Source organism: Schistocerca cancellata, chromosome 11 (genome assembly GCF_023864275.1).
Source record: "Schistocerca cancellata isolate TAMUIC-IGC-003103 chromosome 11, iqSchCanc2.1, whole genome shotgun sequence".
Classification (NCBI taxonomy): domain Eukaryota; kingdom Metazoa; phylum Arthropoda; class Insecta; order Orthoptera; family Acrididae; genus Schistocerca; species Schistocerca cancellata.
The window spans coordinates 125,043,984-125,069,316 of NC_064636.1; the positions used below are offsets into that span (position 1 = coordinate 125,043,984).

Sequence of the window (25,333 nt, forward strand, 5' to 3'; positions counted from 1 at the left end):
CGCACCACAGACCGTAGCTCCAGGTGTAGATCCAGAATGTCTAGCACACACACAAGTTGGATGCTGGTCCTCAACTGGCCTTTTTCTTGTCATCTTAAAGGCATTCTTGACTAACAACTACTCACCACGTCCAATATCAAAGGTAGGTAACACTCACGACCGTCACGGCGTGTATTTAAAGGAAGCTCAATTTGAAGCCTCATAGTAACGCTATTTGTGCCACTCTAATGCGACTGGCTCGAGATCCGATTGGTTGGTTAATTTTGGGGACGGGACGAAACAGCGAGGTCATTGGACCCATCGGGTTAAGGAAGGATGGGAAGGAAGTTGGCCATGCTCTTTTAAAGGAACCATCCCAGCATTTTCCTGAAGCGATTAAGGGAAATCATTGAAAACCTAAATCAGGATGGCCGTACGCGCATTTGAACCATCATCCTCCCGAATGTGAGTCCAGTGTGCTAACCAATCCAGCACCACACTCGGTCCATAATCCAAATAGACGTCATCGTTCAGCTGTCTAAACGCGTCTACAAACTTTCGTTTATGTCGCACAACTGCTTCTTCGTGGTGCGTTTTTTTTTTTGTTTTTTTTTTTCGTCAGTGTATTTCTGTAGATACATTCGGTGACATATGTGTATACTGTCTGTGAAATGTGTTGCGAGTAGAGTCAAATGTTCATATGTGTGTGAAATCTTATGGGACTTAACTGCTGAGGTCATCAGTCCCTAAGCTTATACTCTACTTAATCTAAATTATACTAAGGACAAACACACACACCCATGCCCGAGGGAGGACTCCAACCTCCGCGGGGACCAGACGCACAGTCCTTGATTGCAGCGCCTTAGACCGCTCAGCTAATCCTGCGCGGCAAGTAGAGTCAACAGGATAGAAATAATAAATTAAAACGTCACGAATGATGCGACAGTTTATCACGCATCTTTGTTTTGGCGTCATATCTCCTCAACGGCGTGCCCTAAATTAAACATTTCCGTGGATACATTCAACAGCGTGCGTGTTTATTATTTGAGAAATGGGTTGCGAACAGCGGTAGTAGTATAGAAGAACTTAGGTTAAAATTCATGATTCATGCGGCAGTTTTTCAGCGTGAACTGGGAAAACGTAGTAAGTAATAAACTTTCTGCTTTCATCATTTTGTGACGGTTGTCAGCGACAAAAGGTTTTGGAAAAGGTTTGACATTATGTGTGAAGTTTCTTGGAAGTCGTTAATTGCTCTTTCTGAAATGTGAATAAAGACTGGATATTCGTTCGTCATGGGCTACACACCTTTTTCACCTGTACCTATTTGACAGGTAGGTGTTTCTCATCCCTACATCGATTATCTCCAGACAGAAAGTTATATGTGTGCAAAGTTTGGTTCAAACGGTTCAAATGGCTCTGAGCACTATGGGACTTAACATCTATGGTCATGTCCACTAGAACTTAGAACTACTTAAACCTAACTAACCTAAGGACAACATACAACACCCAGTCATCACGAGGCAGAGAAAATCCCTGACCCCGCCGTGCGAAGATTGGTTGAAGTCAGTCCAGTATTTTTAGACGGTATGTGGAACATAGATACATATGTACATCCGTTTTTATAATACGAACGGATTCCTGTCTTTCCATGAACTTTTTTGTACTTCCTCCTGTCGTCCACCAATTGAATTATTTCCTTTGTTATCCAAGATTTCATCGTATCTACCCTCCTTGTACCTATGTCTGTCTGTGCAACATCTGAGATTGCCATTTTTAGAGATGACCACTCCTCTTTAACTGAACTGCTTATTGTCATGTTGTTTATAGCAGTGCCCGCATCCTTAGCGAACTCCACACGCGTCCCATCACTCCTGAGTACATCAGTATCCCACTTCCTTCCATTTTGACTCTTCCGAACGATTCTCCTAAAGCTCTGTCGACTCTTCATCGTTACTGCATTATGATATGAGTCTATATCTGCTCCTGGGTACGACTTACAATTCAGTATCTGATTTGGGAACCTCTGTCCGACCACAATGTAATGCACCTGGAGTATTCCCATATATCCAGGTGTACCTCCTCCTCTTGTGAATGTTGAAATGAGTATTCACTGTCACCATCTGAAATTTATTGGAGGTCTCAATTAGTCTGTGTCCTCTCTTATTCTTACTGCCTATCCTATATTTTCCGGTAAACCTTTCTCGTATTTCTTCCCCTGCAACCAGATTCCAGTTCCCCATGTTTATTAGATTTTAATCTCCCATTACATACTGAATTACTCGTTCAATATCCTTAAAATTAACTTCCCCTATGTACTCATTTTTCGATTCAGACGTCGGTATGTATGTATAAACTATCGTTGTCGACATTGGTTTACTGTCGAAACAGATGAGAGCAACCATATCACTGTTCACAGTAGCTCAATTCCTCCTCAGCATTCCTATTTATACCTAATCCTTCTCCTGTTATACCATTTTCTCCTGCTATTGATATAACCACATATTCGCCTAACCATAAATCCTTACCTTCTTTCCGTTTCACGTATGTGGCACCCTCCACATCTACTATTGAGCTTTTGTAACTGCCTTTTCATATTTTCACCTTCAGAGTTCTTACATTCCTCAGCTTGTAGAATGTTACTCGCTCGTTCATTAGTCCAATTTTTTCCTTAGGCTGGCCTACCCCTTGTCAGTCCCCTCCAAGAGATCCGAACAGGGGACTGGGCGCCAATGGAGAGATCATTATGACACTTTTATAAGGGGGTTGTAGCTTAAATAGTGGCAACTAATTATTTTCCACCGATACAAAAGAGTCACATGTTTGCCCCTGTTACTGTCCTCCAAAGTAGTCGCCAGCGTTGTGTAGAACCCCTTTCCAGCGATGTGGAATGCGTAGTATACCGTTAGCAGAGTCTGTTCTGTTGATGGTGCGAATGGAGCGGTCTACTGCCTGTCGAATCCTTGGAATAGTCCTGAAGCGAATGCCACGAAGTGGTTCCTTCATCTTTGGAACCAAATCAAAGTCACAATGACTTAAGTCCAGGGAGTATGGTGGATGGTACAGTACTTCCCAGCCCCATCGACCAAACAGAGCAACCACAGCTTGCCCTGTATGCGTCCGCCCATTGTCGTGCAAAATGATGGGTGACTTGTTCAGAAAGTGTCGCCGCTTCTTTCACAAAGCTGGTAGCAGGTGATGCTCCAAAAACGAACAGTAATACTTTTAGAACTCATTTAGTTTTCTGGTCTCTCATTCCTATTACTTAACCAACATTTTCCCGTAAATCTCTCTTATATTCCTACAGCTCCTCTTGTTTCTCAGTCACTCTTAATTATTAGATTTTGAACGCCTTTATACACTGAATTACCTATTTAGTATTCTCATTTACTCTTTCTATCTCTTCGTCTTCTGCATGTGATGTTAGCATGTATACCCCAACCACTGTTGTTCATGTTCAATGGGTATCGATCCTGTTGGGAAACTCCTACCACTGATAAAACCAGAATCTGAAATTGGTGCTAAGGCCGGGACTTGAACCCAAATCTCCAGCTTACTGTGCAGATCTGTTACTCACTTCAATTCTTCAATTGTGGCTACTCCAACTGCACATTTAACCATTGTTCATTGCCCTCCCTGACACACTCTCCCCATCTTAATTTTCCCTTTCTTAAATCGTGAGTATTGCTGAGGCTCTCCGATATTGGAATAGAGCCCCAGATTTGTACATAATGGAGAAATCCTGCTATTACCTCATGCATGAGTCGCGGGTTCAAGCCCCAGCTGTGGCACAAATTTTCATTGCCTCAGCCTCTGTCCTCATCGAAGACAAAGTATTGAGCTGTTCACAGTAGCTCACTCTCTGCCTACACTATTTTATGCTACTGTTAATATTACCCTTCATTCGCGTGACCAGAAGACCTTTTCCTGTCTCCATCTCACGTCATTGACCCCACTATGTCTAGAATGACTCTTTGCATTTGTAGTTTTCGGCTTTCCAGCTTCTCTACCACATTCAGATTCCTGACAATCCACGCTACGAACTCCTACACTGTTAAGATTTCGTTGGTTATTTACTCACGTTTTCAATCTCACCTCCCCCTTGCCAGTTACTTCTCAGTTTCAAAGTTTGGGAAAATCATCCACACAGTTCCAAAGAATGCGAGAGCTGGCAAGTGCGGGAATTATCGCACAATCAGCTTAATAGCTAATGCATCTACGCTATTGTAAAGAATAATATACAGAAGAATGAAAAAGAAAATTGAGGATGAGTTAGACGACAATCGGTGTGGCTTTAGGAAATGTAAAGGTGTAAGCTGGCTGATGTGCCTTAAGGTCTTTATGAAAGAGGATAACGTAGCTTACACGCCATTGGATAATGTATCATAACTGTCATCTCAAGCTCAGGGTGGTAAGCAGGCATACCACATAGCTATAAATTTTGGCCCTGTCTCAAATTAATTAAGATGCCACTGTGATGTTACAAGAATACATAAATTAATATACATAACAAGTTTGGGATTTATCCTAAAATGATAAGACAACCTCTCCTGTTCTCATTCTACATTTTAATTTATCAAAGCTTTCAAGGTTCATGTCATAAATACAAAGGAGGTTTAATTACTTTCAACTCCCAACCAATTAATTACCATGTAGACATTGAATACGTAATTGTTGTTGTTGTTGTTGTTGTGGTCTTCAGTCCTGAGACTGGTTTGATGCAGCTCTCCATGCTACTCTATCCTGTGCAAGCTTCTTCATCTCCCAGTACCTACTGCAACCTACATCCTTCTGAATCTGCTTAGTGTATTCATCTCTTGGTCTCCCTCTACGGTTTTTACCCTCCACGCTGTCCACCAATGCTAAATTTGTGATCCCTTGATGCCTCAAAACACGTCCTACCAACCGATCCCTTCTTCTAGTCAAGTTGTGCCACAAACTTCTCTTCTCCCCAATCCTGTTCAATACCTCCTCATTAGTTATGTGATCTACCCACCTTATCTTCAGCATTCTTCTGTAGCACCACATTTCGAAAGCTTCTATTCTCTTCTTGTCCAAACTGGTTATCGTCCATGTTTCACTTCCATACATGGCTACACTCCTTACAAATACTTTCAGAAACGACTTCCTGACACTTAAATCTATACTCGATGTACACAAATTTCTCTTCTTCAGAAACGATTTCCTTGCCATTGCCAGTCTACATTTTATATCCTCTCTTCTTCGACCATCATCAGTTATTTTACTCCCTAAATAGCAAAACTCCTTTACTTCTTTAAGTGTCTCATTTCCTAATCTAATCCCCTCAGCATCACCCGATTTAATTTGACTACATTCCATTATCCTCGTTTTGCTTTTGTTGATGTTCATCTTATATCCTCCTTTCAAGACAGTATCCATTCCGTTCAACTGCTCTTCCAAGTCCTTTGCTGTCTCTGACAGAATTACAATGTCATCGGCGAACCTCAAAGTTTTTACTTCTTCTCCATGAATTTTAATACCTACTCCGAATTTTTCTTTTGTTTCCTTTACTGCTTGCTCAATATACAGATTGAATAACATCGAGGAGAGGCTACAACCCTGTCTCACTCCTTTCCCAACCACTGCTTCCCTTTCTTGCCCCTCGACTCTTATAACTGCCATCTGGTTTCTGTACAAATTGTAAATAGCCTTTCGCTCCTTGTATTTTACCCCTGCCACCTTCAGAATTTGAAAGAGAGTATTCCAGTTAACGTTGTCAAAAGCTTTCTCTAAGTCTACAAATGCTAGAAACGTAGGTTTGCCTTTTCTTAATCTTTCTTCTAAGATAAGTCGTAAGGTTAGTATTGCCTCACGTGTTCCAACATTTCTACGGTATCCAAGCTGATCTTCCTCGAGGTACGCTTCTACCAGTTTTTCCATTTGTCTGTAAAGAATTCGCGTTAGTATTTTGCAGCTGTGACTTATTAAACTGATAGTTCGGTAATTTTCACATCTGTCAACACCTGCTTTCTTTGGGATTGGAATTATTATATTCTTCTTGAAGTCTGTGGGTATTTCGCCTGTCTCATACATCTTGCTCACCAGATGGTAGAGTTTTGTCATGACCGGCTCTCCCAAGGCCATCAGTAGTTCCAATGGAATGTTGTCTACTCCCAGGACCTTGTTTCGACTCAGGTCTTTCAGTGCTCTGTCAAACTCTTCACGCAGTATCTTATCTCCCATTTCATCTTCATCTACATCCTCTTCCATTTCCATAATATTGTCCTCAAGTACATCGCCCTTGTATAAACCCTCTATATACTCCTTCCACCTTTCTGCCTTCCCCTCTTTGCTTAGAACTGGGTTGCCATCTGAGCTCTTGATATTCATACAAGTGGTTCTCTTCTCTCCAAAGGACTCTCTAATTTTCCTGTAGGCAGTATCTATCTTACCCCTAGTGAGACAAGCCTCTATATCCTTACATTTGTCCTCTAGCCATCCCTGCTTAGCCATTTTGCACTTCCTGTCGATCTCATTTTTGAGACGTTTGTATTCCTTTTTGCCTGCTTCAATTACTGCATTTTTATATTTTCTCCTTTCATCAATTAAATTCAATATTTCTTCTGTTACCCACGGATTTCTATTAGCCCTCGTCTTTTTACCTACTTGATCCTCTGCTGCCTTCACTACTTCATCCCTCAGAGCTACCCATTCTTCTTCTACTGTATTTCTTTCCCCCATTCCTGTCAATTGTTCCCTTATGCTCTCCCTGAAACTCTCTGCAACCTCTGGTTATTTCAGTTTATCCAGGTCCCATCTCCTTAAATTCCCACCTTTTTGCAGTTTCTTCAGTTTCAATCTGCAGTTCATAACCAATAGATTGTGGTCAGAATCCACATCTGCCCTGGAAATGTCTTACAATTTAAAACCTGGTTCCTAAATCTCTGTCTTACCATTATATAAACTATCTGATACCTTTTAGTATCTCCAGGATTCTTCCAGGTATACAATCTTCTTTTATGATTCTTGAACCAAGTGTTAGCTATGATTAAGTTATGCTCTGTGCAAAATTCTACAAGGTGGCATCCTCTTTCATTTCTTCCCTCCAATCCTTATTCACCTACTATGTGTCCTTCTCTCCCTTTTCCTACTGACTAATTCCAGTCACCCATGACTATTAAATTTTCGTCTCCCTTCACTACCTGAATAATTTCTTTTATCTCGTCATACATTTCATCAATTTCTTCATCATCTGCAGAGCTAGTTGGCATATAAACTTGTACTACTGTAGTAGGCATGGGCTTTGTGTCTATCTTGGCCACAATAATGCGTTCACTATGCTGTTTGTAGTAGCTAACCTGCACTCCTATTTTTTTATTCATTATTAAACCTACTCCTGCATTACCCCTATTTGATTTTGTATTTATAACCCTGTAATCACCTGACCAAAAGTCTTGTTCCTCCTGCCACCGAACTTCACTAATTCCCACAATATCTAACTTTAACCTATCCATTTCCATTTTTAAATTTTCTAACCTACCTGCCCAATTAAGGAATCTGACATTCCATGCTCCGATCCATAGAATGCCAGTTTTCTTTCTCCTGATAACGACGTCCTCTTGAGTAGTCCCCGCCCGGAGATCTGAATGGGGGACTATTTTACCTCCAGAATATTTTACCCAAGAGGACGCCATCATCATTTAATCATACAGTAAAGCTGCATGTCCTCGGGAAAAATTACGGCTGTAGTTTCCCCTTGCTTTCAGCCGTTTGCAATACCAGCACAGCAAGGCCGTTTTGGTTAATGTTACAAGGCCAGATCAGTCAATCATCCAGACTGTTGCCCCTGCAACTACTGAAAAGGCTGCTGCCCTCTTCAGGAAACACATGTTTGTCCGGCCTCTCAACAGATACCCCTCCGTTGTGTTTGCACCTACGGTACGGCCATCTGTATCGCTGAGGCACGCAAGCCTCCCCACCAACGGCAAGGTCCATGGTTCATGGGGGAAGAAAACATGTAATTATTAAAACTTTATCTCTATATGTGAAAATTTTATGAGAAATGAAACAATTTAACCTTTATCAATGATAGTTACATCTATGTTATTGTAGCTGAGCAATGGGCTAAGTTAGTGGAGAATGAACTTTATTTTTTAAACTAATCAAAACTCTCATGTACTCAATGGAGGGTTTGTTAGTAATTAGCTATTGAATTTCTATATTCAAAGCATACGCAGGTTGGAGTGAGCAAATCTCGACTCAGCATTTTATCTCGCCTGAAGCGTGTTGGTACATTACAAATTGGGAACTGTGGCAGCGATGTCTCCGTGCTGGATCTGAATCTCTAATTCCCTACTCTGGCCTTGACTGAATTCAATCAGTTGTAACGTTCCTGCATTCCGTAGAGCGTTAAATGTTCCCTAGTCGAAATTAATGGCAATTCCACACTCGCTATGGGATGGAGCGACATGCACAAATCTCAGCCCCCAGAAATTCCCGCAGGAATATGCACTGCCGCTATACGTTTGTCGCCACAATACGTGAAGCATACCTCCCTCACTTTGCAAACGTAAATTTTGAGTCTCAACGTCTTCGCTAATTTTACCACACGCATGTGTGTTGCCTGCCACGAGATGAGAGCTCTCTTTGTGTTAATTCTCAAAATTGTTTTATGTGATGTTGCACTCCCCACTGTGATTCTACATCACACAGTATCACTTCAGCCAACTGCTTCCTCGTTATGTGTGAATTCTTATTTTTCTTGCTGAGGTCACTGCTAGCCTCGTTGATGTAGTATCACCATTTGCCCACAGTCTCGGCTACGTTTATTCTAAAAGGTATTATATTGTACTCACCTTATTTCTTTCTACATTGCAGTTCGGCCTTCTTTTGTTAATGTTAATTGGGGTTTCTGATTGCCATTAGCCACATGCGCTGGTCTCCAAGATGCGTTCACTTTATCTGATTAACACATGCCCCTGTCGTTATAAGGGTAGATATGGTTTTGTTATTCAGTACATGAGATTGCCATAATTACTTCCTCGTGACAATATAGAGTTATTTTCTGGGGATTTTATTCTGTATTGTACGTATGAAGCTTATTAACGTCTGAAAAATGTGGACTCCTCACACATGCCGTCCCTTCCGACTTGATTTTGAGCTGCTGTGAGCAATGGTTGGGGCATCGGTCATTGCAGTGCAAAATCGTAAGCTCACTTAATTTTTCATTGTCCAGCTACTGGTCAACCTTAATCTAGATGGTCTTGTCTTAATATCCTGAAATTTTAATTTAAAATCAGGCTTTTACATGGTATTTTTTCTACACGATTACTGTTTTACTTGACAATCTTCTATAACAGTTGTGTTGAATTCAGTCCTACAATATTTGGTTTTTTACGATTAAATTATGTTAAAATGTTTTGTTCACACTTTATTGTCTTTTGTTAATAATAATTCCAGGCATTCCATAGTTATCAAACACTCATTATGTTGATTATGGAAGAGGAGTTGAAGTTAAGGAAGTGTTTTGTTTCTATTATCTATAGTCTCAACACATATACCTCTTATTTTATTTAAACTGTTACCATATTTAAATAATTAATGATTTTCCATAGTGCCAACTTTACATTTCTTCATCTTATTTATCTTTGCAAACACGTTTTCTATCTCTACTATACTCAAATATTTTTTGACATGTTTCAATTAAATGAATAGATTTCATACATGAAATACAAAAATATAAAAACATGATGATTTAGATTAAATAAAGGAACTTTACACATGAAATACATAATATAAACATAGGGTACATTTTCCAATTATATTTAGGCCTACAATTTACAAGTGGAATTACAAAAATACAATGTTACAAAATACAATTGTGCAGCGGTACAGATTTAATTTATTTACTGGTATTTTAATGCTTTTGTTTGAATGAGTGTCTTTTTCCCTCCTTTTTGAATATTACCATGACTTTGCCACATACATCACTTTTTTCATTACTCTTTCACTTAATTTTGGGCTGAGTTTCTTCTCAACTCTAGTGTTGATTAGTGGTCGCTGATATTGATATCATAGACTCTGCTGTTGCTGAAGATTGACATCTACAGTTCTGAGTGTTTGATTACAACTGCTATTACATGGTCAGTTCGTCCAAGGCACTGTAATAAGGTAATGACTTAGGTGTACTTGTCCCTCTTTCATGTAGTTGCCATCGAGAATATTGAGCGTAACTCCTCGACCATAGTTGCAGGTTGATGTATGAAATCCCCCATACGCACTCTGCTAGAAGGTTTGACCACCTTTATTTGTTGAATAAATTAATTCTTAAGGTTTGTTGAATATCACTTGTAGTTGATTTGCGAAATCTCATACTGGTTTTAAGGAAAAAAGGAATCTTCTGTCTTCTGCCGTCATATTGGGATCCTCTCTTCTCTTCGTTTCTTGGTGTATCTTCACATCTTCTTTCTTGGAACTTGCGCTTCTCGGGCATAGGGATAGGATTTTTTGTTCAGAGAAAATTAATTGAAAGGTTTACCAGTTATGTTTGTTATGAGATATGAAGTTAGACTAGATCACAGAAGGGATAAATCTGCCTTCAGATATACACTTGTCCATTAGATAATTAAGAGAAATATTGTGTGTTTATTTTTCCCAGGGGCTCGTGATGATAATGTGGGCTTAGCTTGTTTCTTGTCGCTATTGTTGTCGCTAACGGGGTTTGCTTGCTGTCTTTGCACGTGTGCACCCCAGGTGTCCTAATTGCTGTCTTTCCCCAATCCTTTTTGGTAAATGGGGTGAGGCACATTCTTTAACATCCGCCTGGCTCATTATGCATCTTAATGTAAGGCATGAGTCAGTGAATTCTTTCCCTTGGTCACTGGTTTGTTGTTAACACCATGTTGCGCAATCGTTTACTCTCACTCAGACTCATAGCTTCCTATCGACTGTGTGTTTTTAACATCAGCTTGGCTGCTCCTACCTTACCCAGACGACAGTAATGAAGTGGCTCTGCGTCTTCTTCACCTCTTGACCGCTAATTACAGTTTTCTTTACATTAATTTTACAATAAAGTTTACGTCAATTAATTACATATATAATACAACAACATGAACTTTACATCGAATAATTATATAGACTTTTACATAGATTTGAATCAATGAACATGTACATGAATAACACAATAAAAATTTAAATGTCGGATATTTAAATAAGATTTTCTTAGTTACTTTACTAAAATTAATCGTTTATATGTCTTTACATTATTTTATTTTGGTTCTATGGTTCCTTCACTTCATGTACAGGTATGAATTGGTGATATGTGGATTAGTTCGATGCTTAGTCATGCTATTACTTTCCTTTTATTAATCTTTTCTGATCTACTTTACCAATTTAATTGATTAGTATTATGGGGCTTAATTTTGAATCATTACTTGTTCGTAGTTCTTCTTGTTGGCATCTGGATTTCTGGTGAAACCTGTAACATATCTTTATTTGTTCTATATCACCTATGAACTATTTGTTTGTATTCTCACGGCTAATTGCCTTATGATCTGTGTAAAATTATTTTCCAATGTGCCTGTAGATTAGCACGCTATTCTTCAGCAAATAGTGCTGTGGAATGTCAACCAATTTCTTTTCTTTCGATTATGTTTGACTTTTATCACTTCAGGATCTTCATTCTTTGTATATGTCATAGTCATTTTGTCACTATTAAATAACTGCTCTGATATTGTGATTAACTCATTTTCACTATCTATAACTGTGTTGACGCCAATACCCTATACTATTACACACAGTATCGGACTTATCTCCGAAATGCTCTCTTCTTTGTCTTCCTCCATGAATACGTCCTCAATTACTCCATAGTTTAATCGATGTATTTGTGTTTGTTCAGTAGTTTGGGGAGAAGTACTTTCCTTTTGCTAATTGTGTAACTATATTCTTGCTCCTTTTAGATCAGCTTCTACCTTAGCCAATCTAGATCTTAAAACATCATATTGACACCTTGCTATCTCTTTTAACTTTTGTCTCCTCATCACACAGCCATGTGATCGTATTTAATTAGGACTTTAAAACGTGACAACTATTTTTTAAATGTTATTGTACCTCACGTTTAGACTCTACATTAGGTGTGTTGGTATTCGCACCCTTATTCAACAATTAGTTTTTTATTTATTGCGATGCTATTTACTGTATCTAGCTTGATGATTACATACTCTCGGTAATATTGCCGTACTATGTCCTCATATGTGCCACAATTATGCACCCCTGACTCTGATTTATCGGACTTTCAGATACTTCATTGTTTGGTTCGTTTTTTGGCCTAGACGATATATTTGCCCTATCATTGGCCTATGATCTACCTGTTCTTCGCTATTCTGTTCGATTCACTGGATCCATAATGCTTCCGACTCTTTCTGCTTTTCCTCCAAAGTGTTATGCATGGATTTTAACAAATCTTGCAGCGTATCAAACTTTTGATTAGGTGGACTTGTTCGTACACTCCTTTTTTATTTCTGACCTACACTAGCTGTATTTTGTGGGTTATTCTTATCATCTTGATCAATTGTACTGTGACTTATTACATTAGGATGTGTGTTATCATGTTGAGAATCGTCTTTCGTCTGTGCAGAATCAAACATCTGCGCCAAATACATTAATGCTTTCTCAATATTACTTGGTTCATGATTAGGTAAAGCTAGGAGTTCGTCCTCTTCGTCCATATCTGTTCAATCTATCTTGTCTCAACACTGAAGTGTCGGTCTTGATACTTTTTATGATCCTTCCCTCATTCCCATTTCCAATTTCGATTCCTGTCCATCACATTTTAACCTGTTTATCGCTGCTGTTACTTCGCTACTCCTTTCTGCAAGAAGTATATTATCTACTTGAACTCCTGCAATACCTGACGTCTGTCATTCTACGTGCTTCCCTGGGTTTGGTGGACGTAATTCAACCTCCCTCTGTGGTTCATTCCTCCTGTAATTAGCTGACGTATTTGGCTGTAGTTGCGTTCTTGCACCACCTCCACATCTACTTTCTCTCCATTGACCTGGCGATCGCTGATTAAAATCAGTCTGTCGGTTTTCCCGAAGTCTCCAATTGCCATTCCTATTCTCGTCCATATACGTCCTGTTCCAATTATTATTATTATTATTATTAAAACCATACCCATTACGTTGTGGTCCCGTATTTCCACTACTCCTACTTATTTAAATATTTCCATTTCGTCTGGAATTCAATCCCATTACCGATCTTCCCTTGTTACCATTACTAGTCTCTTTATTGCTTGTCCTTTAAAAGTTATTCTGTCCTGACTCACGACGTCTTGGAGCGTCATTTTCATACATGAACTCAACCTCTCGCAAAACACCTTCAAAGGTTTCAAAATTATCGCCCTCACGTCCTATCAGTGCTTGTTGACATTTAATTGGTAATTTAGTTTTGCATATGTGTATCAATTCTCCATCGCTATATGGGCTGTCTAAACATTGATTTCTTTTCGCCATATTCTCAAAGAGAGACCGCAGTTCTCTCTTGCGAGTTTTCAAATGAGACATTTTGCAATAGGCCGTACTTTATTCTCTTTTGCGCCACAGGTGACCAACATCTAGCTATAAAGGCTGCTCGAAACGAATCATACGAATTGCAAGTTTCTACTGTTTCTGCATGATTTCGGCTATACTTCCTTCCATGTGTGCACAAATGAAATCTAGTTTATGTTTCACAGGCCAATGTGCTGGTATTCCTACTTTGAACTGATCAATAAATGTGCGAGGATGTAGACTATTTGTATCTTCATTATAGTGCAGGTTATTGCGCGCTGTATGAAAGTGGTTACCATCATAATTTCTTGCTTCGCTCTGTGACATCATACCTTCTGTGTTTTGAAAACTCGAATTCTGTTCTATGTTTGCATAAAATTTACGCAAACATGTGTAATTGGGCTCATTCTGTGATAATTGTGCCGCAGAATCACTTGCAGGTTTCATTGCGCAATATGCGTGCATAACACCCACTACCGGCTCTGTATCTTGTCTTGTAAGCAATAATGGCTCGTGAGACACTGTACTGTATCCCACTGGTATTCATCCTACATGTTGTGGTGTTGCGTAATGTGTCGCTATTGCTTGGTCTGCGTATGTCACGCTTTGTGCTTGATGTACGTAACCTTGCTGCAACCCTCATTCTCAACTGACCTGCTATTCTCTCTTCAGCAAGTGGTCGCAAACCACATTGTTCCCTACTGTTACCGTATTCTTCTGGGATATGTTGTTTTGGACTAATTTCCCGATCTCTGTTTGCGTTTTCGGACTGACATTGACATATGCCTTTCTGTCTCACTTCACCTGTACATTCGCATTCTCGTTCTGTCCTATTATCGGCGGCTGTTGAATTTGCCGTCTTCACAGTATTATCTATCAACATTAAGGAAGATTCTGTCGTCGTTTTCGACTCCCCACTAACGCTTTCCGCGTCTCCTCGACTTTCTTTTGAATGCAAAACTTCCTTTCTGAGCCGTTGAAATTGACGTACGTTTTTCTCTTGTGTCTTTAAAATACGAGCATCGAATTTCCTAAATGCAGCTTTCGTTGTTGTTTTGTGAGACATCGTTTTAGCAATGATATGAGCCGCTTTCGTCGACGCTCTGATGGCAAAGTTTAACTTTTTTGACACTTTGTTGTGTATCTTCATGTAACATATTCATGTCTACTGGGACAGTGCCAATGTCTGTTCTCATTTGTGTTTGCCCTGTAACAAGTGTTTGAAGCGTAATTTGTGCTTCTTGAGCTTCAGTTCGGATACGGTCTAACTGACCTTGAATATTATCACTGGTTTTTTCTATTTATTTGTTAGTTTCTCTCAGCCTCAGTGCTTTGCGCCCTTCTAAGTCTTTTTGCCTTGAGTTATGCCCCCTTCTAAATGCCCTGTTAATTCTTTTTGTCCTTGGGTTATGCGCCCTTCTAAACGATTTTCGGATTCTTTAGATTATTGTAACAAACGATTGTCTGATTCCTGAGATTGTTGTAATAACCGCTGCAACGTACCATATATGTTGGCGTTTTCCACTCCTGCATCATTTTCGCCCGTTGCCATTTGATGTAACCATTCCCTCTCTCGTTTTTCGTGAATCGTTTCCTTCTCTTCTGAACACAGTGTAGGTGCACTAACACTCGTTCTTCCATGTGGTTGCAAACCTGTCTGATTCAATATGTTCACGTTCGGTTCTACAAAGTGTAAATTACTGTCAACGGATTCTACATTTGAATAATGTGTAATGCTGTCCTTTTGTCAATTTCTTTGACCATATTGAACACCATGTGTTACATTGTCGGTCTCATTCGGTATTTCTGCGTCCTCTGTTTCGTGTTTTTCTCGCTGATCTGGCTGTTGCGTGTCCAACTCGATCCTATCAAGGTCTGCCATGACTTCTCTCTACCTTGACCTACTGTTTTCTGTCATTTTTGATCGTTCCTCTTAGCGTTGCTGTTGGTGAGTTTTTCGAACCTGACCACGCGTTAACATCAGATTGCACGACTTGACTCTACCCCAAAATATGATTCACACAGTCCCTTATTCAATTCGTTCCCACGTCTTTCCTTTAGCCTTTTTTGTTACTGGTTTTGAGACAGAACTCAACACAACCGAATACAACAATGTATTGCTCCAGCAATTGAAACATACACAAATACACATCTATCTACACTTATTTACTTAACTTTTTTACTACTACACAGTTGAGTCACATTTAAATGAAAACTATTTTTCTCCATTTTGTTTACCCTCGATAAACTATCAGAATGCTGTTAATTCAAAATCCTGCATTTTATATCTCAGCCGAATGCTGTTTACTCAGTATCCTGGCAGAGTAAGCCATTTGTAAGGTGGCTGAAATCTCTTACAGTTTTATGCAAGTGGATAACGTATTTTACACGCCAATGGATAATGTATCTTGCGACGTGGAGGTAAGATAATAAAGAAGTGCGGTTTCAGCGTTTTCCCACGAAATGCTTCATTTACAAATGTTGGTTAAAAATGTTATTGCAAATTTTGGCTCTCACGTAAGTCTCAGGGGATGATTTCCACACTTGGTGCATTAGTACACTTCCACACCCGCACATTTGTTATAGATTTTGAATTAATTATTCACTCAGATATCAGTACAGTTTATGCTAGGGAACGAGAATTAGGCGACTATTATACAAAAATCAGTTTTTCACGACACAGTTCAATCACTACTTATTGGCGTTGTCCTTTTCTCTCAAACAATGAAATTAGCACTGGTGAGACGGTTTACAGCTATTCTTTAATAATAATTTGACTCCAAGCCCCCAATAGCAGTAATGTGGGCTGCTATAATCGAAAGTTATTCAATCAATTCGAACAGAACCACAAGTCCCACTGTCGTCTTTGTTCTAACAGTTTTGGCGCGAAATCACAGTTCGCCACATGTTCACTTACGACGTGTGCACCTCGTAAATCGCACTCACACAAATAATCGTAGCACATCCAGTTCGCCAAATATATGCCTGAGCACTTGCACTATTAAACAATACTCTTTGTCGAAAAAAATCTGCGCGAAAAAGGATTCTCAAACGACCACATGGGCCACCCTCAAGTGGGGCTTGCTCGCCACCCACCCTCCAAAACGACTGACCAACTGTAACACCTACAGCGCCTATTGGTGTTGAAAAAACAAAAATATCTCCCAAATTAGCTCCCATGTCCTTAAGGTATCAATTCACAAAATGACTCAAGTCCCTTCACAAGTAGTAGTTACGAAAAACAACTAAAAAACAAATAGAGGGAAATATCTAGTATAGAAAGCAAAAGAAAAGAAAAGGAAAATTAAATTATAAATTTTAGAAACATGGGAAGGGGGAGAAACAGATAATATTAAAATATTAGTTATTCCAATACGTAAGAAAATCAATATTATAGTCATAGAACGTAGGCCTGGGACACCAAAGACAGTATTTATTAACGTATAAATAGCCATACGTTGTAATTACGATACTCCAGTCTCTAGTCTGTTCTAGTTCGGAAGATATTTAGGACGTACAGCTTTAGAGAACAACAATTGGGACTTTATTGAACGGGGATCAAAATGGTTCAAATGGCTCTGAGCACTATGGGACTTAACATCTTAGGTCATCAGTCCCCTAGAACTTAGAACTAATTAAACCTAACTAACCTAAGGACATCACACACATCCATGCCCGAGGCAGGATTCGAACCTGCGACCATAGCAGTCGCGCGGTTCTGGACTGAGCGCCTAGAACCGCGAGACCACCTCGGCCGGCAAAACGGGGATCAAGAATACATCGTGACGAGATTGTTTTTGAGGATTGTCAATTCAAGACTTTAATTTGGACTTTTATCAGATTAGATAAATGGGAAGGTGAATAGTAATTTCTTTGGCTTTAATGTCAATTCGTGTGAATATTTAATCGCTTTACTGAATGGAAAATTATAACCGGATTCGGACTTTGAGCTGTGATAATGGGAAACTTTAACTTCACGCGACTAGTGATCATAGTTAATGACAGTTTGCGGATATTAAATAGATTTACCGAAAATGACAGGATATTATCTAACATCTCTGATGCTAGTGGGACTCCTACTTAGACATCTAATTAAAGAACTTGTTTGAATGAGATCGTATGAGTTAACCTATTTATTAATAATTCTTGTCAATAAACTGACGTTGTTAATTTGAAACATAATAAAAGTCATGAAGATTAATTTAAGTTAGATTAACAAACGTGAAGGTTACGTGATCTACGCCAAGAACAAACTAGCGATTCGTAACTAAAACAATTGAACGAAATGTTAAAGTATCGTCGTCTGTAAGCATTGGTAGTACAGCTACTAAAGATTTTTTCTCTCAGAGTTGGGAAGACTATACGTGTAGTGACCCACGTTTAACATTGGGTTTTAAAAGTGGTGAAATTGATACTTAGCTAGGACAATATTAAATAAAAGTAAAACCCTTCAATGACAGTCAATGTGTAAAAAACGAAATCAGACTTTCACGTAGTAGACGGAAAAGCGAAAACAGAAAAAGGGCGGCTACACAACGACTGAACTCTGGCCAAGATTATATTAGCTCGGACGTCAACACCCCTGGTAATGCAAGTACCAATATCACCAGTCAAGGTTACAAATTTTGATACATACGTCCCTCGACAGAAATAAGTACACCTTCGGAACCGCGCTAAAAAGCACGTCTAATCTACTATGTTACATTAATTTCTAGAATTATTCTATCGCCCGTAAATCAAGTTTCAGTTTTTGCAAACTTTCGCCACTTGGCGCAAATTTGTGTGTTGACATCTGTGTTGCAAAGTTTTAACATAGGACTGCGTGTGGCACCGTTTTTAGACGAAATCAATAGCGATCTACACATTGCGATGCTCAAAATCTAGGTCTCTAGAAGAGCGTAGCGTTCCAAAGGATTGGAAAAGGCCACAGGTCATCCCCGTTTTCAAGAAGGGACGTCGAACAGATGTGCAGAATTATAGACCTATATCTCTAACGTCGATCAGTTGTAGAATTTTGGAACACGTATTGTGTTCGAGTATAATGACTTTTCTGGAGACTAGAAATCTACTCTGTAGGAATCAGCATGGGTTTCGAAAAAGACGATCATGTGAAACCCAGCTCGCGCTATTCGTCCACGAGACTCAGAGGATAATAGACACGGGTTCACAGGTAGATGCCGTGTTTCTTGACTTCCGCAAGGCGTTCGATACAGTTCCCCACAGTCGTTTAATGAACAAAGTAAGAGCATATGGACTATCAGACCAATTGTGTGATTGGATTGAGGAGTTTCTAGATAACAGGACGCAGCATGTCATTCTCAATGGAGAGAAGTCTTCCGAAGTAAGAGTGATTTCAGGTGTGCCGCAGGGGAGTGTCATAGGACCGTTGCTATTCACAATATACATAAATGACCTGGTGGATGACATCGGAAGTTCACTGAGGCTTTTTGCAAATGATGCTGTGGTGTATCGAGAGGTTGTAACAATGGAAAATTCTACTGAAATGCAGGAGGATCTGCAGCGAATTGACGCATGGTGCAGGGAATGGCAATAGAATCTCAGTGTAGACAAGTGTAATGTGCTGCGAATACACAGAAAGATAGATCCCTTATCATTTAGCTACAAAATAGTGGGTCAGCAACTGGAAGCAGTTAATACCATAAATTATCTGGGAGTACACATTTGGAGTGATTCAAAATAGAATGATCATATAAAGTTGATCGTCAGTAAAGCACATGCCAGACTGAGATTCATTGGAAGAATCCTAAGGAAATGCAATCCGAAAACAAATACTGCTCAGCAGTGTGGGATCCGTACCAGATAGGGTTGATAGAAGATATAGAGAAGATCCAAAGGAGAGCAGCGCGCTTCGTTACAGGATCATTTAGTAATCACGAAAGCGTTATGGAGATGATAGATAAACTCCAGTGGAAGACTCTGCAGGAGAGACGCTCAGTATCTCGGTACGGGCTTTTATCAAAGTTTCGAGAACATACCTTCACCGAAGACTCAAGCAGTATATTGCTCCCTCCTACGTATATCTCGCGAAGAGACCATGACGATAAAATCAAAGAGATTAGAGCCCACACAGAGGCATACCGACAATCCTTCTTTCCACGAATAATACGAGACTGGAATAGAAGGGATAACCGATAGAGGTACTCAAGATACCCTCCGCCACACACCGTCAGGTGGCTTGCGGAGTATGGATGTAGATGTAGATGTAGATCTTCATATCTATAATAATTAATTAATTATGGGCGATAAATGTTAATAATAATTTGCAAACAATGATAACTATTGCAAGTTAAGTGTATAGTATAACTTAACTAGTTTAAAATACGTGTGATGCCACCCAAAATATTATATAGTGATGTTCTTTACATCATGAACTTTCTATTGAATTTTATAATCAGTGATGGCAACATAGTGAAAGAACTGGAAGCGAGGTGTAGCAAAGCTAATGCAGTGAGCGCTCAGCTACAATCTACTCTCTTCTGCAAGAAGGAAGTCAATACCAGGACTAAGTTATCTGTGCACCGTTCAATCGTTCGATCAACTTTGTTGTATGGGAGCGAAAGCTGGGTGGATTCAGGTTACCTTATCAATAAGGTTGAGGTTACAGATATGAAAGTAGCTAGGATGATTGCAGGTACTAGTAGATGGGAACAATGGCAGGAGGGTGTCCACAATGAGGAAATCAAAGAAAAACTGGGAATGAACTCTATAGATGTAGCAGTCAGGGCGAACAGGCTTAGATGGTGGGGTCATGTTACACGCATGGGAGAAGCAAGGTTACGCAAGAGACTTATGGGTTCTGCAGTAGAGGGTAGGAGGAGTCGGGGCAGACCGAGGGGAAGGTACCTGGTTTCGGTTAAGAATGATTTTGAAGTAATAGGTTTAACATCAGAAGAGGCACCAATGTTAGCACTGAATAGAGGATCATGGAGGAATTTTATATGGGGGACTAGGCTCCAGACTGAACGCTGAAAGGCATAATCAGTCTTAAATGATGATGATGATGATTATGATTTTATAAACAGTTTCCCATCAAACTTTGTTTACTGCTCTACGAGCTTAATTATTTATGAATCTTAACGTATGACTACGGCATTCGATCCGCTATGACGAAACGTTTTTAATGAGTGCCCGCTCGTCCCTTTAAGTTGTTGTGTACTATTTTTATTAATCTTTCAGTATTCGTGATATTAACCGATTTTGAGGTTGGTATAACTTCTGCGTCTCGTGACTTGAAATAAACATCGATCTTTCAGAAGGTGCACATTGCAGACCACAATCCACTGCAGCAACGCTCTTCACAGTTCTTGCGTAATGCGCAGAAAACCAAACAGTGCCCCCAGCTGCGGGCCGCGCAGACCGACCTCTGCGAATCTGGCGTGGGCGCGGCGCGCGCTTCCGGGAATCTCCACAAAGCAGTTCTTGCCTACTAGAAACGTCCATCGAGTAACGGGGGTTTGTACCGGCACAATCTCACCTGTCATCTCAGGCCCAGGGTGGCAAAAAGGCACACCACACAGCTTCAAATTTTGGTCCTGTCTAAAATTAATTAAAATGCCACTGTGACGTTACAAGAATACACAAATTACTATATATGACAAGTTATAAGATTTATCCTAAAATGATAACACAACCTCTCCTTTTCTCATTCTACATTTTAATTTATCAAACCTTTAAAGGTTCATATGGTAAATACAAAAAGATTTAATTACTTTCAACTCCCAACAAGTCAATTACCATGTAGACATTGAATACGTGATTACTAAAACTTTATCTCTATATATGAAAATATTATAACAAATGAAACAATTAAACCTTTATCAATGATATTTACATCTACCTTGTTGTACATGAGCAATGGGCTAAGTTGGTGGAGAATGAACTTTATCTTTTGAAGTAATCAAAACTATCATGTACTCTTGAATTTCTATATTCGAAACGTACGCAGGTTGGAGTGAGCAAATATCGACTCAACATTTTAACTCGCCTAAAGGGTGTTGGTACATTACCGATCGGAAACAGTGGCGGCATTGTCTCCGTGCCGGATCTGAAACGCTAATTCCCTACTCTGGCTTTGACTGAATTAAATCAGTCTTAACTTCCCTCCATTCCGTATAATGTTAAATGTTCCCTAGTCGAAATTAATAGCAATTCCACACTCGCTATGGGATGGAGCGACATGCACAAATCTCAGCCCCCACAAATTCCCACATGAATATGAACTACCAATTTCCATTTGTCGCCACGATACGTGCAACTTACCGCCCTCACTTCGCAAATGTAAAGTTTGAGTCTCAACGTCTTCGCTACTTTTACCACACACATGTGAGTATCCCATCACGAGACCAGAGCTCTCTGTGTGTTAACTTAATTCTCAAAATTCTTTTATATGACGTTATTCTCCCCACCGCGGTTCTACTACGTCACACAGTATCGCTTCGGCCAACTGCTTCCTCGTTATATGTGAATTCTTATTTTTCTTGCTTGGGTCGCTGCTATCCTCGTTAATGTAGTATCACAATTTACCCACAGTCTCGGCTGTGTTTATTCTAAAAAGTACTATATTGTACTCGCCTTATTTCTTTCTGCACTGCAGTTGTGCCTTCTTTTGTTAATGTTAATTGGGGTTTCCCAATGCCATTAGCCACTTGCACTGCTCTCCAAACTCCGTTCACTTTATCTCATTTGGGCATGCCCCTGTCGTTATAAGGGTAGACATTGTTTTGTTATTCAGTACATGAGATTGCCAAATTACTTCCTGTTGACAATACAGAGATATTTTCTGGGGATTTTATTCTGTACCATACGTATGAAGCTTATGTAAGGTCCGAAAAATGCGGACGCCTTACAAAGGCCCCAGAGAGGCAATTCTCACGTTGCGGTTGACAATGGAAGCAAGACTAAAGAAAAATCATGGCACTTTCATAGGATTTGTAGAGCTGGAAATAGCATTTGACAATGTAAAGTGGTGCAAGATGTTCGAAATTCTGAGAAAAATAGGGTTAAGCTGTAGGGAGAGACGGGTAATGTACAATATATGAAAGAGCCAGGAGGGAATAATGAGAGTGGACGACCAAGAACGAAGTGCTTCTATTAAAAGGGGTGGAAGACAAGGATGTTATCTATCACCCCTACTGTTTAATCTGCATAAACAAGAAGTACTGATTGAAATAAAAGAGAGGTTCGCGGGGGGGGGGGGGGGGGGTTAATATTCTAGTTGAAAGGATATCAATGATAGAATGAGATTGGTATCCAGATTTAAAGTGAAGAAGCATTGCAGCGTATGCTGAATGGAATGAACAGTCTAATGAGTACAGAATGTGGATTGAGAGTAAATCGAAGACAGACGAAAGTAACGATAAGTGGCAGTAATGAAAACAGCGAGAAACTTAACATCAGGATTAATGGTGACGAAGTAAATGAATTCTGGTACCTAGACAGTAAAGTAACCAATAACGGATGGAGCACGGAGGGCATCAAAAGCAGACAAGCACAGGCAAAAAGGACTTTTCCGACCGTGAGACGACGCTTCATCCAGTCCCAAACATGCTCAATGGGGGACAGATCCGGAGATCTTGCTGGCCAGGGTAGTTGACTTACACCTTCTAGAGCACGTTGGGTGGCACAGGATACATGCGGACGTGCATTGTCCTGTTGGAACAGCAAGTTCCCTTGCCGGTCTAGGAATGGTAGAACGATGGGTTCGATGCCGGTTTGGATGTACCGTGCACTATTGAGTGTCCCCTCGACGATCACCAGTGGTGTACGGCCAGTGTAGGAGATCGCTCCCCACACCATGATGCCGGGTATTGGCCCTGTGTGCCTCGGTCGTATGCAGTCCTGATTGTGGCGCTCACCTGCACGGCGCCAAACACGCATACGACCATCATTGGCACCAAGGCAGAAGCGACTCTCATCGCTGAAGCCGACACGTCTCCATTCGTCCCTCCATTCACGCCTGTCGCGACACCACTGGAGGCGGGCTGCACGATGTTGGGGCGTGAGCGGAAGACGGCCTAACAGTGTGCAGGACCGTAGCCCAGCTTCATGGTTGCGAATGGTCCTCGCCGATACTCCAGGAGCAACAGTGTCCCTAATTTGCTGGGAAGTGGCGGTGCAGTCCCCTACGGCACTGCGTAGGATCCTACGGTCTTGGCGTGCATCCGTGCGTCGCTGCGGTCCGGTCCCAGGTCGACGGGCACGTGCACCTTCCGCCGACCACTGGCGACAACATCGATGTACTGTTGAGACCTCACGCCCCACGTGTTGAGCAATTCGGCGGTACGTCGACCCGGCCTCCCGCATGCCCACTATACGCCCTCGCTCAAAGTCCGTCAACTGCACATACGGTTCACGTCCACGCTGTCGCGGCATGCTACCAGTGTTAAAGACTGCGATGGAGCTCCGTATGCCACGGCAAACTGGCTGACACTGACGGCGGCGGTGCACAAATGCTGCGCAGCTAGCGCCATTCGACGGCCAACACCGCGGTTCCTGGTGTGTCCGCTGTACCGTGCGTGTGATCATTGCTTGTACAGCCCTCTCGCAGTGTCTGGAGCAAGTATGGTGGGTCTGACACACCGGTGTCAATGTGTTCTTTTTTCCATTTCCAGGAGTGTATGTGCTCGAACTTCACAGTAGTAGTTTCAGTTTCGACTTTTAAAATCCATTCCAATATCTGTTGTTTTATTAAGGGGAAATGTTACTATGTATTCGTCATTGTAAACACTTATGCTTACATTGTTAACAGGTTCAGCATGGGGCCGTGGCTGATCAACACGTACTTCAGCAATGGTTGTGCACGCATAGTGGCCTAGCATAGCATCTTATGTACAGCTGAAGTAAGGAAGTACAGTGTATTTACTTTTTAATAAATAAAGGTTAATAGTCTTCATTGTTTTAAATGCTGCTCCAATCTCACAAGCCACGATGTTTCAATTGGCAGTCCTTGAAATGTCATATCGATTCCATATACCAGAAAGAACTGTAAAATTTAATATAATTGGTATGCACATCATGCAGTTGACAGTGTATTTAAGAAGGTGTATATACGCACTGAAAAAGATTCTGACAGATATTCAAGTTTACTTTTTTTTCAAATATTGGACGATATACTATGTGATCAACAGTATCCAGACGCCACCAGAAACATATGTTTTTCATATTCGGTGCATTGTAGTGCCACCTACTGCCAAGTACTCCATATCAGCGACCTCAGTAGTCATTAAATATCGTGAGAGAGCAGAATGGGGAGCTCCACGGAACTCACGGACTTCGCATGTGGTCATGTGAGCGTGTAAGGAGCACACATTGAACGATTAAACAGTGGAAAAACGTTGTGTGTAGTGACGAATCACGGTACACAATGTGGCGATCAGATGGCAGGGTGTGGGTATGCCGAATGTCTGGTGAACGTAATCTGCCACTGTGTGTAGTGCCAACATAAAATTCGGAGGCGGTACTGTTATGGTGTGGTCGTGTTTTTCATGGAGGGGGCATGCACCCCTTGTTGTTTTGCGTGGCACTATCACATCACAGGCCTACATTGATATTTTAAGCAGCTTCTTGCTTCCCACTGTTGAAGACCAATTCGGGAATGGCGATTGCATTTTTCAATACGATCGAGCACCTGTTCATAATGCACGGCCTGTGGTGGAGTGTTTACACGACAATAACGCCCCTGTAATGGACTGGCCTGCATGGAGTCCAGACCTGAATCCTAAAGAAAAACCTTTGCGATGTTTTGGAACGCCGACTTCACGCCAAGCCTCACCGACCGACATCGATACTTCAGTGTAGCACTCCATGAAGAATTCCCCAAGAAACCTTCC

At 40.7% G+C, this 25,333-nt stretch overlaps 1 protein-coding gene across 3 annotated transcripts in view; it reads left to right on the forward strand.

The window, feature by feature from the left end:
* LOC126108725 (uncharacterized) overlaps positions 1 to 24,392 on the forward strand; it is a 122,254-nt gene extending 97,862 nt beyond the window's left edge. For all 3 annotated transcript variants that reach the window (XM_049914058.1, XM_049914059.1, XM_049914060.1), the window contains one exon: positions 24,253 to 24,392. In XM_049914058.1, the coding sequence (XP_049770015.1) occupies positions 24,253 to 24,275 (23 nt within the window). In that variant the 3' untranslated portion in view covers positions 24,276 to 24,392. The remainder of the gene's footprint in view (positions 1 to 24,252) is intronic.
* Positions 24,393 to 25,333: the final 941 nt, after the last annotated feature.